The 18,065-nt window shown below is 43.4% G+C and overlaps 1 protein-coding gene across 1 annotated transcript in view; it reads right to left on the bottom strand.

Annotated features, from left to right (window-relative positions):
- The window catches only part of FBXO28 (F-box protein 28), a 29,060-nt gene that overhangs the window by 9,379 nt on the left and 1,616 nt on the right, over positions 1-18,065 (bottom strand). Inside the window, exons 2-4 of the mRNA XM_019548580.1 lie at positions 17,911-18,065; positions 7,798-7,907; positions 4,953-5,091 (exon numbers count right to left, since the gene is read on the bottom strand). Of these exons, the coding sequence (XP_019404125.1) occupies positions 4,953-5,091; positions 7,798-7,907; positions 17,911-18,065 (404 nt within the window). The remainder of the gene's footprint in view (positions 1-4,952; positions 5,092-7,797; positions 7,908-17,910) is intronic.

Below are 18,065 nucleotides of genomic sequence, written 5' to 3'. Positions count from 1 at the left end.
TTTTGTTTGCTTGTTCTGGTTGTTTAAAAATTCTTTTGCTTAGACAGGCTGAGAAGCTCCTTAGGAAGCAAATGCCCACCTGGAGAAGTCTGGCAACCTGCTTGCATGGGGTAGAGAACATGGGTGCTCCTCAGTCATCTGCCTTGACAACAGGCACTGAGGTTGTGCTAAAATAGGGGTGAGCAATTATTTTGGGTAGAGGGCCACTTACCAAGGTTTGGTGAACTGTCAGGAGCCAGAAGCCCCATCCCCTGACAGTTGCTCCGCCCCTGCTCACCATCTTGGGACAAGACCTCCCACCCTGGGAAGTCCCTCTGCATGCCCTGTGGAAATACTCCTTTTGGAATGGGGGGGAGGGGGGGGGGTTGCCATCTTAGAATCAGAAAAAAACCAAATCATACACTAAAAATCAAACACCTAGTATATTTTAATTACAAAAACTATTTTTGTCACCATCTGTGTTTGCGTTATGTATATAGAAGTGATTGTGTAATAATGTAAAAATAAATTCTTTGTTTCGTATAGTGGGGGGAGTGGGGGAGGTGATGTTTGTGGGGTGTGAGGGAGGGTGGGGAGGTGTGGGGTCCACCCCTGGCACTCCCCCTATGGTACAACAGCAGCAGGTGGGGGCGCTCGTGCTTGGCACAGGCACTGGTGCCTGGAGGGGTGTAGCCTCTGCTGGGCAGTCTGTCACCATCACTCCCTACCACACATGCACAGCCCCCACACTCGCACGTCACGGGAGAGAAGCCCCACACACTGGAGCTGGCTGCTTTCCCTGCTGAGGCTGCACAGCACAGGAGCAAAGTCCCAGACACCTTGCCTTGGGGGGTGAGGAAGGCAGCCGGGTCCAGCAGCTGCACAACCCAACCCAGCAGGGAGCAGAGGAGCCACACATGGATCTCCTTACTGCTGCTCCCTCCCCCACACCCTGGCAATGAGCCTCCTGCTGCTGCTTTGAGAGGCAGTGCTGCGCTGCTGCCCTCATCACAACCCCACACGCAGGAGGTGCATTGCCAGGGCAGCGCAGGGTGAGCAACGATGGGGAGATCTCCACGCAGCTCCTCTGCTGTTTGCTGGACCAGGTCATGCCCACCTGGTGTAGCTGGAGACGGAGGAGCCACATGGGGATCTTGCCGCTGCTTGCCTCCTGCTGCCCTGGTGATGTACTCTGCAGGCTGGAGGTGCATCGCCAGGGCAGCAGGGGGTGAGCAGCAATGGGATCCCTGTGTGACTCTACTGCTGTTTACGGTGCTGGGTCACACCTGCTGGGCTGGGGAAGCCCCATGGGAGAGAAGCCCAGTGACAGGGAACAGCAATCTACGCACCACCAACCAGGCACTCCTGCTGGAAACTGGCTGAGGGAGCAGGGAGGGGTTAGGAAAAGACCAGCTGGTGGCATGCAGACAGTGAGTGGTGCAGTATTGGCCAGAGTGTGCTCCACACCTCCATGTACGGCTTCCCTGAACTGAAGGGCCGATACTGCATTGCTCTGGGTCCACACGCTGCCAGCCAGGCACTCTGTGTCTTTTCCCAACACTTCCCAGCTCCCTCAGCCCCCAGCCAGTTTCCTGCAACAAGTGCCTGGCCAGCAGCATGTGGACCCGGAGCTGTATGATATCAACGCTTCAGGGAAGCTGCACATGGAGGCACGGAGCCCGCTCGGGCCAATACCACACCACTCGCAGCCCCCAGCCAGCTTCCCCGCCTCCCCCACCAGCGCCCTACTTACCTCAGGCTCCCAGAAGGAAACTGAGCCTGATCCAAAGTGGGTGACAGCCTCAGGCCCCACCCTTCCCCTTCTCCCTCCCCCCCCGGGCAGGATTTCCCACCCTTTCTGCAGCTTTTGCAGGCTGGAACTCTACCAGCCTGCAGAGCTCTTTGCAAAAGCAGGAAACCCGAGTTTCTGTGCTAAAGGTAAAATCTGTGTTTTTTCTGATAAAAGCAGGAAATCTGTGGTTTTCTCTGTTTTTCTGTAGGAAATAGAAAACCCAGACCCCTGCTGATAATAAGCCTGAGGTTTTTCCAGAAACCAGCCCCTTACTTAACTGGGAAAGCTCAGGCAGCCTACTGGGCCCTACAAGCTCAGGCCACGTGAAACTGTGATGCCCTCAAGGCTGTCATTTTAGATTACATGGGGCTCATGGAAGAGGCAGACGGGAAGAGCCTTTTAACTCAGACTCCTGGCCCTGCCGAAACTGAAGCTGATAATCCCGGAACAGTTTCAGCAGATGGGGGCCTAGAAGTATGTTTGCCAAAATCAGGTTGCTAATCTTAAGGAAGCAGTCTATTTTGCTGAAAACTTTCTGGAAGCCAAGTTGGAGTGCAGAAAATACCCAGCTGTGTCAAAAGGATGGCTCCCATGTGGCACAAATTCAAAGTGGGGAGGACCTATAGCCTAAGGACCAGTGGCTAGAAATCCCACCTAGCTCTCCAGCAACATAAGGGAAGGCTCCACAGTGTCAGGACCACTGGTTTGGGATTCAAAGAAGATCCCCTCCAGGAAGCAGTGCTAGGCTAAGGGAAAAGGGAGCTCTCTGTGTGGACCTCCAGGCCACTGGTGCAGGAACTTCTCACAGATGGACTGTAGGTATACACAGTCTGGGCTCTCTGACCTCCAAACAGAGGCCCTGGAGCAGAGAACCTATGTAATCCCCATGTAGCTAAGGGATATACAGGCCCTGGGCTTTGTAGATGTGGCCCTACATCTCAGGTGCCAGGCACCACTGATGGCCCTGCCCTCAGCTGGTAAGTTTTTGGAATGGGTGTGGTAAACACAGTGGGGCTCTTGGAACCAAGAACCAATAGGTGCTGCTTTATCTTGGTCCTGGTAGTTTAAGCAACTTGCTGGTTTAAGCAAAATTGATTTAAAAAAAAAAAATTTAAATTCTCTGATTAAACCTCCCAAAATCCATGTTTTTCTGTAATCGAAACAAAATCTCTTCACCATGCTGCCTGGCTGCCTGCCACATGGATGTATATGCATGCACATGGCACCCCCTGCCTCAGATCACCCTCCTCCTACTCCCCCCAGCCCTTAGCAGTCCCTTGCAGGCTGGAATGATACCAGCCTACAAGGGAAACCCAGTTTCCCAGGTTTTTCTCCTTTAAATGGGAAAATCAATGATTTTTCCTTAAGGGGAAACAGATCCCTGCTAATAAGGGAGCGGATCAGAGGGAGCTTAGAAGCTCCCAAAAGATGTAGCAAGGCAGCAAACTGAGAGAACAGCTGCAAGCTGGAAGCAAGCAGCGAGATGAACTACTGGCTGCACAGAGGGACCAAACTCCTGTGCTAGGGCCAGAGCTACACGGGTCTCTTCTCAGTGTCTAAGATAGGACAATAGTTTTGTTTGCTACTTTTGTTGGTTTACAATGTTATTTGTATGGACTGGCTGAGAAACTGCTCAGGGAGCAAAGCCCACCTGGAGAAGTCTGCAGGCGAGAAAACCTGCTTACACCTACACTTTAGGCCAACATTTTTTCCTGCCATACCTCAAATGTAAACACCCTGCAGCCCTCCTGGGTTTATATGGCTATCCTTAACTACTGTCAGTATTGCCACTCTAGAGGAAAAACTGCAAAATCCAGTAAGAGACTTCATTATTAATTTTCCACAAGCATTTCAGGGTATGAAGTAAAAGTAAGAAAGATTAACTAGGGAGCAAAAAAACTAGGCTAATATTTAAAAGACCTGGATTCAAATCCTAGCTGTGCCATTCTTCCCAACACACCTTGAGTAACTCGCTGCAACAGCTAAACAAACGTGTAAGCTAGGGTAACCAGCTAACAACATATTAGCTGTTTGGCAGGAACTGGCTATGCACACACACTTACCCCAGGGTAAATTTAAGGTAGTCTGTCCTTCCAAATTTAGACCATCTGTAATGTATGTAGCACAGAGGGGATATTCTGTACAATGGTAATTACTACAGAAAAGCTAGAACCAACATGCTGTTAATTCAAATGCTCACTTACCTTGCAACAATTTATTTATGCAAGTATGCCACAAGTTTCTCATGCCTGTAAAATGGTAACACCCATCTCAGACACACTACTAGAATTAAATCTTTAATGCTTAAGAGATATTCAAATACTATAATAATAGAGAAACACTCAAAGTTGTTCGACAGTGATGGAAAGATGTATAGCATTTCTAATGATACGTGTTTGTATGACTTGCTTGATCTAATCGCAGGAGACATTATAGTGCAATTTAAATGCATAGTAATGAGTATAACCTGGATCAATACTCCTGGATTTTGACATACGAACCAACACCTTGTATTATGTAGGCTATTACTCAGTTAGGTGCTACAGGCATTGTGAAGTAGCTGATTACCATACTTCTGTCTTAAAAAAAAACCTGTAAAATACTTCTCACATGCTAAAAAAAATTATTAAATTTGTTTTCTTAAATAAAACTCATTAAAAAAAACAAACTATACTTGACCTATGGCATTAGGAGCACACTTTTGTGAAAGCAGTTTGCAAAGAAATGGCCTCCAGTTTGGGGCATGCAGGCAAGTTTAAATTAGTAACACTTGTATATGCAGTATTGTCCCCCTACCTGCAGAAGCGTACTGCAAGTCAAATTTTGTGTGTTCAGTTGTCCAAACAGGACACCTATGAATAGTAAAATGAACCCAAACCTAGACAAATTAAATAATTTAAATATATTTATTTGATCTAACAAATTTACTGTTCAATCCATGATTCAGAACTGATATACCAATTTAAAAAGAGTTGGACTATTAACATAAAATGAAAATAATAGGAAACCCCCCCCCCACAAACAAGCATCTCTTTCCAGGGTGCCCCTTTCAGTACTATATTAACTCACTGTAATAAGCGTGCTACTTTAAGTAGCTATGGCAGTTTATAACTTGTTGCCAAAAAATTGTTCTAACCTTCCACAATATACATTCGTAAAATTGCATACAGTTGCATGTTACCTTTCCAGGTATGAAGCAGCAAAGATTGGAATCCACGTATTTCATGAAAGTCATATTTAACAGAGAAAGCCTAGTTTCTACAGCAGCAAGAATGTCTGCATGACGAGCTAAAGAATGGTTTCTTCTTTCTGACTCTCGTCTAAGGAGGAAGCAAAGAAAGTATTATACAACACTGGAGATTTAACAATTTTAAGCTATCAGAAATGAAACATACTCCAACAGAAGGTGTTTAAATTCTCCTAAATCACAATCCTATAGGCAGCACTGGTATGTCTTTCAGAGTTTCTAAATCTTGAATTGCATGGCCATTAACCTACTGTGACTAGAAACAATGCAGCCACTTCCATTTGTTGAGTCTTTACCAAGAGATTACTGCAGATGGCAAGAGTAAGATGGGAACACAGATGACATGGTTAGCTAAAATCTTAAATAAATTTTTAGGTAAACCTATTAGTCAATTTCCTAGCATCACTACTATAAAAGGTTTTTCTAAAGCTACACTGTACACATAGACAGCTTACAGACATAAAAAACAAAAAAAACGTAGTGTTTAATTTTAAACTCGGGGTACCCCGTGCCAAGCCCAGTACATACCCAGAGGAGACATCATGTTAGCTGGAACTGACTTGCCTAACAGCTGTATAGATTGGTGGTTTCAGAAGGGCTTTTTTGATGCTTTGATCTAATAGCTGATAAAAGCACCAAAAAGCTCTGCTGAAGCACCCGATCTATACAGATGCTGTGGAGCTGGGCTGAACTAATGCACTGGCTCTTCCGGTAAAGCACGATTTTTTTTTTTCCATATGTGTCAGCAGCCTTAGTTTAAAGTAGGGCTGACAAACTATTTAAAAAAAACTGAATCACAATTAACTACAAGATAAAAAAGAAATAGTTGTAATTAATCAGTTTTGACTGCAGTTAAACAGTCAGTCACCACCCCTCCACCCAAAAGCCTGGAGCCCATGCGCCCTCCCCTGGCACCACCAAGAGCACACAGCCCCAGCCCCAACCCTGGCCTGCCCTGCACCCACTCTGGATTTGCACTGGCTGGAGAAGACCAGCCAAAACCCACGCATACAGCCCCAACCCCAGCCTGCCCCATGCCTGGTTCCAAGCTTACCTGTTCATGCTGAGTGGCAGCGGCTGGGCAGAAGATACTGCTCGGCGCAGGGAAAAAGCTCCCCCACCTCCCCCCACTGCTGCTGGGCCCTTCTTTCTGCAGCTGCCCATAGCCCATGCCCAGGCTGCCCTGTGGCTCCTCTGCACTGCCACAATTGCCTGGCTGAGTGGCTTGGAGGTGGTGATGACAGCAGCAGAGGGGCACCATAGGGCAGCCCGGGAATGGACTCTGGGCAGCTCCAGCAAAAAGGGCCCAGCAGCAACAGTGGGGAGGGGCTGCTTTTCCCCTGCACCAAACAGCAGCTTCTGCTCAGCTGCTGTCACTGCTCAGCGTAAGCAGGTAGTTCAGAGCAGACACAGGGTGAGCTGGGGTGGGCCGGGGTCAGGTCTGTGCATGCAGGTTCCGGCTGGTCCAGAACTGGTCCACCCTGCCGGGCCAAGTCTGGAGACGGAGTGGGGCGGGCTGCATTTTACCCACCCCAGTCAAAACGGAAGTGTGCAATTAATGCTCGTTACAAAAAAATCAATGCATGAACTTGTTTTGCATTAATCACATATATTAACCATGATTAACTGCCAGCTCTAGTTTGAAGCATCTTAGTTTTTAAAAAACAAAATATTCTCAAGGTATTCATGTGCTCCATTATTGACCAACTACTACAACACAAATGAATAGCAACAGCACAGTTATGTTCTGGTGACTGACCTAAGAAAAATCACTACTAATAAAAACTGGCAATAACATCTACGCTGTATGATAAAGGGTCATGTAAGTGGTCATTAGTAGTGTACCAGACACTGGAAATACAGTTTAGCTGCATTAGCACAGCACTTTGCCCAGGTTATCTGAAATGACCTTAAAAGTAGTGCAAATTTAGTGCAGCAGTTTGCTCAGGCTAACACAGGTAGCCTGCTTTTGGTACCCCAGCTAGCTCAGGTATCTCTAGCTGGCACTGCAATGTAGAGCAAAGCTGTTCAGTCTCAACCTTCAGCTGAGCTGAGAAAACCAGTGACTTTTTATTTATGCAGTGCAGTACCTGTAATATGAAGTCAATTTGAATTAGGACAATTAAGTTTGACTGCTTTATTACATTTCAGAAGGAAGAGGCTGCTGATCTCATTCACTTAGGGCCAAATGATGTCCTCCAATGCTGTTGCTCCAATTCCCCAGAAATTATTAACACATACTGTATTTATGATGCAGTAATTAGGTCCTTAGCTCAAGGAGATACAAAGATAAATAAATATGCAACTGAATCTTTGCCTTTCAGATTTTTTTTTAATTTAAAGCAGTTTTTAACATGGCCCTCATACTGCAGGTAGTTAGGAAGTCTTTTTAGTGGAGCTAGAGATAGGATTCTTTCTGAAACTAGCCATAGCTCCTAGATTTACTAGAGGAGTTGCTTTTGAATACTGGACTCTATTTCTCTGTTCAAATATGAGGGGCATTGCCTCTGAGCACTCCAATTCCTGATAGGCTGTGAAGTAAAAGCCAGGATATAAAGACAATGCAGATGACTACAGACTTTAGGGTTAGGCTAAATGATTTTGCAGTAAGCTACACTTTAACACATAAAAACAAACATTCCAAATAGTCAAAAGATTAAAAGCATTTTAAATTTAACTGCCTAATTCAAGTTAAAGATTTAACGTTTTAGCTTTTACACAGAAAGAACTGTTCAGAAGAACACAGAATCTGAGAGATAAAATTGCAGTTTGCACATACCTTGGAAGTTGTGCTTTAACCTGTTTCTGACACAAGTTGTGATATCTTTCCACTTTCAGAAATCCCTGATTTAACATTCGCTGGCAGACCAAGTCCATTCGCTTACAAACCTATATTAAAAAAGAAAACTTAAAATATCTCAAACAAAACTCCTGGGGTTTTCTTCCTCATGATTAGCCAGTTTGTTTGCTCAGTAGTGCAAGATTTTTTAAAATTCTTTCTACATTTCAAAACATCACTGAATTGGATTAAGCATTCATACAATTCTTTGCCTTTTGCCGATCCTTTGTTACAACAGCACCCTTGCTTTCAAATCTATATCCCTTCCTCCTTCACTTCAAAATGTTAGCTGCAGTTCAGTGTAAAGCCTCATGTGACATCCCTATTTAGTAATCTTGTCAAGATATTCCAAAGAGCTAGGACCTTCCACTCTCTTCTTTTGGAATATTTTTTTCTATAAAAAAAGCTGAGACTTTTTAATATATTAAGGAAACAAGGGAATTCCCCCCTCCCCACTCTTCCACATTTCAAATTAACAGTATGCTCCAAATTTAAAAACTAAGGAGAGTTCAAAAGGACACAAAAGCTAACCTTAGAGTGAGACTCTGTGGGGAAAAAAAATCACTTGCTTGAACAGGAGACATTTTCATGGACAAGATGCCCCAACCTCATGGATCCTGGACGAAAGATGTCCAAGAACGTCCAGACAGCAATTTCCAAGCATACGACTTAAAAATCATGCTGTTACTAGTTAAACCCCAGTGGCCTTTCATAGAGGTCACTAAGCCAAATCTGCCATGGTCTAAGAAACCACAATTCCTACAGACTTCAACAGAAGCTACACACACTCAGGCCCTAAATTCAGAGTGGTTCTGAATTTAAATACTTTGCTCTCTCAAAAACAGCAAAAAACACTACAAGCCACAAGCTGAAATAAGAAGCATGATATATAGAGATCAAGTTTTTGATTTACAACAGAGCCAGAATTAGAATTAAAGCAACTCAAGTATATTTTATATACTCTAAAATAGCACCACTAAAGACTTCTCAATGCATAAGAAAGATTCTTCTCCAGCAAAGTGTTTTCTTCCATTTATAATGGAGTTTGTAGTAAAAAATATTATGTCCTGTTACTCTGGATAGCAGTATCCTTGTTCATTTCATCACATCTCTGGCAATAGGATGCATTAACAGCAATTGCAGAGGCATTAGAACAAAGAGTATTAATCTAGATCTTGGCACAAAATGCTCATTTACAACCCTTCTCCCCCAAGACATCAAGCATGGAAAAATTCTAAATATACTTTTTAAAAAAAGTCTCTGTTCCTAAAATACCATTTGAAGTTAAAACGACATTCTAAGAGCTGCTACAACCTGGCTAGAAAGGACACTGAGCACACAATTCTAGGATTAACTTAACTAAATTTCCCATTACATTTTACCTTTAAGACTAGAAAATATCAGCCTTGACTTTGAATTCTTTGGTTTGTTGGTTTCTAAACTGCAATTAGTATTTCCTATGAATATGAACCTAGCAAGTTAGCTTTAAGTACTGCTTGTATAAATTCATACCATTCACCTAAACTCTTATGCCCTATTCTATTTATCTTAGAACATTATACACCATATACCAGGCTGCATTCATCTCCTGGGACACTAAGATTCAGGATTTTCAAATCAAAGTTTAAAGTAGTTTCTAGTCCCCTATTAAAATATTTAACAGTTAATATGTATAGCCTTTGTGATATCCCACCCATCTACAGGCTTGAAAAAAAGGTTCTCTTCCAGACTATCTGAAGGTTGCCAATTAAAACAGTGGTGCTCAACCTTTCAACTCTGCTGCCATGTTTCAGGCCTCCTCTCATTCCAGCCTAACATCCAGATCCAGCCTAGCACCACCCCAGCGCCATGTGCCTAAGTTAGCATGCAAAGCCACACCATCTGGTCTGCTGGGGTCCCTATAGATCCAAAAATTTAGCAGAATTGGAGGGTGGCAATTAATGCTGCTGCCACTCCCCTGCTGCCGAATTTGCAGAGCTCGCTCTGGGTCTGAAGGCTGGATGACATGGGTGCAGGCTGGATCCAGCCCATGGGCCATGAGGTTGAACATCTCTGAATTAAAAGAATGTATTGGTTAACTTATAAGACAATGACATGTAGACTTAAAGAGCTACCATTTGTTCGCCATCTGTTAACAGAACAGAAAAGAGTAAGTAGCAACCACTATCAATTTGTCTATTAAAACTTAATCATGACTATGCACACATTTTAACTCTTTAATACAGCTGCAGACAGTGTAATGGAGAACTGAATAAGAGTTAGAACAAGGTACAACCTTCCCAGGTTGTCTATACATTAGTGCTTGCTGACAACTAAAGAAGATGCAAGGAACAGAAGTATTTCTGGTAGGTAACATGGAAAGCCATCAACATACTAATTGAGTGGAAGGAAAACTGCACTATATCACTGGAGCCAGCTAAATAATCAGTTTCCGTTTCTTTACAATTTTCAGTTGGACCAAAACAAACATCACCCTTTAATTTTCAGGAGAATAAATGTTTAATTAACCATATTTGTTCAAAGAGCTCTCCAAAATCTAAGAGAGGAAGGGAGTCATCTATAGACTAATACAATTATTAAAAGATTCAACAGCTGAAAAAATACTTGTTTTAAGAGATGATGCAAGCTTGTGTTACTATAAATGGACAAAAAAGCCTAGCACCAACCAGATTTGGGATAAACTCAACAGTTGCAGGATGACAAAATAAAAAATCTGAAACAGTTGTAAACAGAATCACCCAACCAATATTCATAATCAAGTTCATACTGACATCTAGTGGCAAACACTGTCAACAGTGTATTGAGATAACATCTAGGAGATAGGCTTTAAAGGGCAATCAATCCAAGCTGCACTAAGGATAGCTTTGTTTAAAATAGCATGTTTACCAACATTACAGGGAGAGGGGGCAGGGGGTGGGCACTTATTCCAGTACCTCTATACAGAGAAAAATACAGGAATTTGAAAAACGAAAATAAATAAGAGCTCAACTATCACAAGGCTGAATTCTAAATGCTAATGGTATCATGAGCAACTAAGAAAAAGTCCACCTACTAGTTGATACTGCTCATCCTTCTTCACTTGATTAACAAAACAGTTACTCTATATCACATCTCAAAACCTTCTACTTAGTATTTTAAGACAGAAGCAGTGACTGGGCAGATAAGAATGTTTCATACTAACCCAATAAAGTAAAGAAATGTCATATCTAGCAAGAGTTATTAAAGTTCAAGCTGAAGCTTCCATTTTACATCCTAGGGCCCTCCCTATCTAGGAAGGATTTGTAATCTCAAACAGCTTTAACACGTTTTGGTGTTTTGCTGCATCTACAAAGGCCAGCAGTAGCAAGGAAAATCATGTTTACCGGGCTTGAAATGGTCTGGACCACTGGTTCTCAAGAGTTTTCTGAGCATAGGAGACCTGAACAAAAACATGACAATTCCCTTCAGTTCAAAGAAGAAAAATTTGCTATGATCACATTCACCAAGACTCACAAGAGACTTTTTCTTCTTTTATTTAAGACTAGGGAAAAATCCAAGCCTACCTCAATGTGCTATGAACAAATGGTGCTTACAAAAGTTCTTCCAAACCTATGTGAAAATCTAAAGAAAACTGAAAAATTATATTATTCCTTCTAATTCTAAGGTCACCACATGAAGCAAAGGAAAATTTTATACAATTTATATCTTCACCTTATTTGCAGAACAGATGAACTCGTGACACAATCAGATAAAACTAGCAGCTTTTCCTTTGTAGATCATCTCTTTCAATATTCACTAGAAGAATCTGCCTGGGAGCAATGTCATATGGGACGTAAAGCATGCAAAATATTTAGATACAATGCAGAGCCCAAGCCCAAAATAACTGATCACTTTGGCACCACAGCCTGGAGTATGATTTTACTATATTAGGCTTCCAGTAAGCTTGAGCCATTTTATTAAAAATCATCAAGGTCTTGTTTTAAATAGCACAAAAGTAAAACTAACCACCACAGATTTACTAAAAATTTTTGTTCTGAAAAAGTGAAGGGTCTAGTGTCCACCTTGTTCCATTTTTGCATGTTTGGATACACACACACACACACAGAGGGAGTGTGTTGCACAATTTATGAAATATGTACGTTTGTGAAGAGGGCCAAAATTCAAGACAACCTTGTATTCAGGAAGAGTAAGTAACATGGACATCAGGCCTGGATTACCTGAACCTAAATCACACTTGCTATGGCAGTTACTTGAACGGGACTTTATTTCCACACACAGCCATCTGAGTAATACATATATATTGCCATTCTTTTAAAACAGCATGTGTTACTCATCTTCCTATACCATATACTTGCATATAAATGTTTGCAAGTGGCAAGGGGGTGTAGGAAGTTGGATAACAAATGCCATTTTAAAAGAATGGCATAAAAAAAATAGGGCTGTGCGAAGCTTCGGTTCCCGATTTGATTCGGCAGAGATTTGGCTTGAATCAGTGGCCAGATCTCGGAATCCGAATCGAATAAGAGGACCCTTTAATCTCTCCAAATCACGTTGGAACCTTCCAAATCCATTCAGAAAGATTCATCGATTCAGATATAGACAAAGTTTTAAATGTTTTTTCTACATACCTCTAGGTACCAGGCAGCTCATGAATGCTGTGATGCTGGGGTGCATAGACTGTCCCACAGAAGCGTGGGGGGCTCCCTAGTGCGCTCAGCAGCAGACCCGGAAGTGGACCAGAAGCACTTCTGGTCCAATTCTGGGTTCAAGCGGGGGGCTCCCCCATGCCCTGCTGGCTCAGTGACTGGTGCCTCCTGGGTCGGGGAGGTGGGGGGGGGGACACCTGGGGTCCCCCCATTCTCAATCACCGAGCTGGGGTGAAATAGGGAGCCCCTTCCATTCACATAACAGGAAACTCCCCCATTAAATACACCAGCTATCATTAAAGCAGCATGTACTCAGTCTTGGAAACCAACTATGAAGTTGAGGGAATGTAGCCCATGCTAAGCATGCCCAGAATACACATGCCCCATATTGGACAAATGCATTGATGGAAGCCTTCCACAAGGCTAAGTTAACGTAGTCCATCTGAATAAGTATAGTGCCCATTGTGCTCAGTCCCCTTCCGTGCCAACTCTTTTTCAAGTCATTGTGAACTACCACATCAAATACATTTACACTTCCTCTTCACTCCCACAGCTGAGCAGTGCCTCTTTCTCATTTCCAATAACTCCTGTTTCTTCACAAGTCTTAACTGTCTGACAAACACCAAACTCCTATAACTGAGGTTCTGTCACCTAGACCTTCAGCCTGTCGCACAAAATTAGGGTGGGTCTGTCCTCTGTGTGCCTTCTCAGCATATACATTTTTGGAGGGTCTCAGGACTTGTGACAAGAACACCTTGTTCCAGTCACAAATGGAGGCTAAATAGCATGTGGCTCCTTATGCTACATGGTGAAGCATGAGACTTTTGACTCTGGAATAATATTGAGCACAGTTTGTACTATGTATAACCAGTTACAAAAGTAGTGCTCAGAAGTGTTTATGGAGTACCTGTACTGAAGTTTGCAGTAGTCAGGGCTGGGGTCCAGAGTTAGACCCACAGCAGTCTCCCGTTTCCCTCTGCAATTTCTGCCCTTGTGCCCCCCACTTTTCCCTTTCCAGGCACAATGTGGAAGTGAGCTGCATGTGAAGGAACAGAGCCTGAACAGGGTCTGACAGTAAAGGTGGCCAGGAAGGTTGCAGCAGGGGGAAGAATTTGCAGGAGGGGGGGGTGTCAGCAGCCCACCTAAGTCCTTCCCCATAGCCACTATTTTCCCTGCTGTAGTGGTGGGAGGGAGTCGAATTCAAGACAACACTCCAATAATTAGATTCTATATCTGGAAAATGATAACAAATTTATAAGTTTTCCATATATAGAATCTAATTATTTGGGGGGGGTTGTCTTGTATTCAGGGTCATCTTGTATTCAAGTAAATATGGTAGATTATGGTAGTGCCACTTCACAAGGCTCTGGACTCATGAATGCTTTTCCTGAACTCAGTTGCCAGAACATTATTAATAAAAAAGTTAGGTGTTCCTGTTTTCATCAAATTCAACTGAAGAAAGGAGGTAAATATGATCTTTGTTTCAAAGATGGAAAAATTTAGGCAGGTTCTTCATTTCTCTGTCTAAGGTCACCCAGCATGCAAGCAGCAGAACCAGGAACAAAACCATGGGTTCTCTATTCTATCTACAAAGCCACATTGCCTCCCATAACCAGTTCATAGAAGAAAAGTGGTATCTATTAGTATTTCATTTTTAATCAAACCTAGAATCCTAGTAGAATGTTTTTCTGAAATCCATGAAATTACCAATAACCCTTCCTTTCAACTGTTTTTTTCCATAGCTTGGTAACCAGAGCAAACTAATTCGGAAGAAGCTGATCAGCTCCTGCTTTACTCTTGGTTACTTTGATTGTAGTAAAACTTGGGCACTTTAAAATTAATATCTTAGTGTGAAAAAAGCAAGGTCAATTTGCACCTTATAAACTAGTCAAAGTACAGATAAAGTACATGTAGCACAAGCTTTCATGAGCTGAAGTTCACTTCATCAGAGTTGCAGCTCACAAAAGCTTGTGCTCTTTATATACAGGACATTAAAACAAGCATTTTATATATACATACATTAAGAATTGGTTAAAGTTACTTGACTTCAGACTAACATGGCTAACTACATCTTTCAATTCAGAACGATCATACACCCTACTCCTTCATTACTGAATTGTACTCTGAATACCCATTTGTTTACTCTCCATTAACTTAAATCTATGTCCCTGCTCAAACAATCAATTAGTTTGTTCAGGACTATTTTATATGCAGTGACTTCAGGTATAATAGAAAGCTTTTTGCCCACTGACTCATGGTGAGGACTTCAGCCATGGGCACATCCATCCACAAGAAGTCCTGCCTGATAGCAATCATCATAAGCAGGGCATACTTTGTACTTCTCTTTTAATGACAGAAGAGCTTTATTAAGAATAGATTACATCCCCTTTGCATTCCTACATCCATCTTTTCCTCTTATACTAAGATCTGATAGCACTATCCAATCTGCCAATTCTTCTGAAACATCTCCTCAACCAGCCTGTTTTCAACTTCTCTAGCTCCAATATCATCTCACCTGGGATTCTGATGGTATCTCCCCTGGGGGACTGATCCAAAGATATCAAGAGGGTAACTGAAACTAGGACATCATTATTATTCTCCAGAGTGCTGTGTGCAAGGGGAAAGGGGCGGGAGAAAAAAGGGACGGATGCAATTTATGTAGAGAAGCCTGACTCACTGCATGAAAGCACAGTTAATAATTTCATTAGTTTCTCTATGTCCTAATGACAAATGAGGTCTAGTTTATCAGGATCATCTCTGAAAGCATCCTCCCTTCTGCAAACCCAGCATTAAACTCATAGGCTGCATCTACACGTGTACTTTACTGCAGCGTAGACTAATTAGCTGTGGAGGAAAGTGTTACCATCTACATGTGTGACAGTATTAGGCTGCAGTAAACTAATTTACATCACAGCAAGATAGCACTGTGGAGACAGTACTATCTTAGGCCAAGATAATTTACTGCCATTAAACATGCCATTAAATGCTGACCACAGGCATAAATTGTGCCGTTAGCCCAGGCAGCAGGGGCCAGACTTTCACCTGCCACCTAGCCACACAGCTCGGCACTTTCAGCACCCTCATGCCCCAGCCAACTCCTCTGCCACCTGACAGCTGCCACCTGGAGCCTGGCACAGAGCAGGACAGAAGCACCCAAACTGTTCCACTCCACTCAAATTGCTGTGGTCCTTGGCACCTGTGTAGACCCTGCAACTGGGAGTCATTTACTGTGCCTCAAACTGCTCCAGAGTTTATTGCTCTGAATTAACTGCATGTGTACATGCACCCAGAATGTGGTATTCTGTGAAGAAAACTATTTGGCTACATTTACTTCAGGACCATGGGATTTAAGAACTGCAAGATGAGTAACATTTAACTCACTTGCTCACTGCACAGTATCTTTCTTGGGTATGTAACTGGAATCAATACATATCCACAGAGCCTGGATGCTGAAAAAGACTGTGTGCTGCAACAAGACTGAAAACCTCAGGATGTCAGAATCTAATAGAAATACATCCACCTCTATGATATCCACTGCCGTTATTAAAGGCATCAGAACAGGGTGGACAACTTCCATTTTGATCTTGAGAAAGTATGGCTAGAAAGGACCTCACAATGCTTTGAGTACCTGCTTAGAAATTTAAGGATGAAATACAGCCTGACTCCACTTATATTTCTTGGACACTATGAGAAACGCAACGTAAGTATTAGAATCTCATGGCCAGGAACTGGCTCTACAGTGACAATATTAGAGACAAGTCTTCTCATAATTCCTTTTTATTGCATTCAGTGGGATTGCTGACTGAACATATTTTAGTTTTGAACAATCCCCTTATATAACTTTGGATGGGTGAATGCAAATGATTCTGGATTTCCACTCCTGCAAGGATAGGAAAAAGGGAGCAGTCAGACGTTCTTGATGCCAGTGGCTGGTTGGAGATGTATACTATTTAAAAAAGCTTCTCTAAAAGCATCTCTCTACTGACAGATACCAAGGTGAGTCCCTGAAAAAGAACAAAGATAAAGGATTTATTTTTTACCTTCACTGAATCAAAAAATTCAAGATGGAAAAATCCACTGGATTATTTTATTTATTCCCTATCCAGTATAGCATTGCACATCTGTCAATCCTTTATCCAACCTTGTTTTAAGAATCCAACAATTTCATTACTACTTCCCTTGGTGGCTGTCATGGAGAAATGCTGTCAAAAAATCTTAGCATACCCAGCACTGGAGCCACCCAAGTAAAAACGCTTACATTTCTCTCAATGGGATAGATGACTATTACAAATATCCTTTTTAGCCCAGCAAAAATGCTTTGCTTTTCCATAGGGCCTTTCAACCAAGAATGCCAGAAGTATCTACATCCATGAATTACATTTAGCTTTGCAGACAAAGCAGTGAGGTAACCAAGTACTAGTCATATTTTACAAGCAAGAAAATGGATACAAGGGTAGTATCATTCATGCAACGTCACCTAGGAAGTTTGTGGAGAAATTGAAAGCAGGGCCTGGATCCCAGGAATGCCAGTTTTCTCACAATTATGGCACATGAAGTCTGCCTAAATAGTACGCACATTTCCGAGAGTGCAATATCTTGGCACAGAGAAGATTCAGCATTCCAAGGTATTAAGGTTTCTTAGCAATTGGGCTGACTTTCAATACTGCTCTCTCCCCCAAAACAAAGAAAGCCAAAAAAACCCCAAACAAACCACAAACCCACTGCAACTGAACTTAACCCATGCTAGAAAGATATTTACCAAAGATCATAGCATTTAGCCCTGGACAGAGCTCTTGCCCGAAGGAGATTTCTATACAAGATACTGAAAACATTTGTCAAAATATTGTTTTTGGAAACACCGCCCAAATTCCTTATAACCTTGGAGTTTGTTGTCTTGTGCCTAGTTACAGGGTCTAAAACCAGAAAGCTCTCCCTACCTCAGATTTAGCAGGGCTACAAAAGCTGCTTTTCTCCCCCTACCTGGCTGCTCCTCAGAAGTTCATTAAGGCCGCCTGGCACTGGCTTCACCCACCAATTATCCCACCTGCCTATGCAGACATTAGGGTGTTTTTTCCGGGGCGGGGGGACATTAAACTAGGCACCTGCCCAGGGAATAGAGCAACCTGTGGGACAGGTCTCCATCCTCCACCTGCCAGGGGAGCTGCAGCTTGCGGCACTACAAGAGATGGGGAGGATGGCAAAGGCACAGGCTGGAGCGGGGAGCGGAGCCTCGCTGGGCGGGATCCATCTTGGGAGCTGGCTCCAGTGCGGAAAGCGACTCGGGGCCGGCGGACCCTCTCCCCCTGCAAAGGAGGCGGCTGGCTTTCTCCCCCGCCACAGCACGGGATGCACGTTGCAAACCCGGAGCTGCGGAGCAGCCGGGCGCTGCCTGGTCCCGGGAGGCGGCCCGGCGCGGGGCTGCGCTCACCAGGCGGAGCTGGCTGGTCTCGTCGTAGGAGAGGAAGCCGAGGATGCCCTCGATGGCCACGATGGGCAGCCCCACCAGCGTGTTGCTTTGCGGCGGCTGCTCCACGGGCGCCAGGGCCGCCGACGGCTGCGGGGCGGGCGACGGGGACAGCCGCA

This window comes from Crocodylus porosus, unplaced genomic scaffold (genome assembly GCF_001723895.1).
Source record: "Crocodylus porosus isolate Cpor-Errol unplaced genomic scaffold, CroPor_comp1, whole genome shotgun sequence".
Classification (NCBI taxonomy): Eukaryota; Metazoa; Chordata; order Crocodylia; family Crocodylidae; genus Crocodylus; species Crocodylus porosus.
Note: the sequence above shows the minus strand (reverse complement) of the source record. Positions and strands in the feature narration are given on the sequence as shown.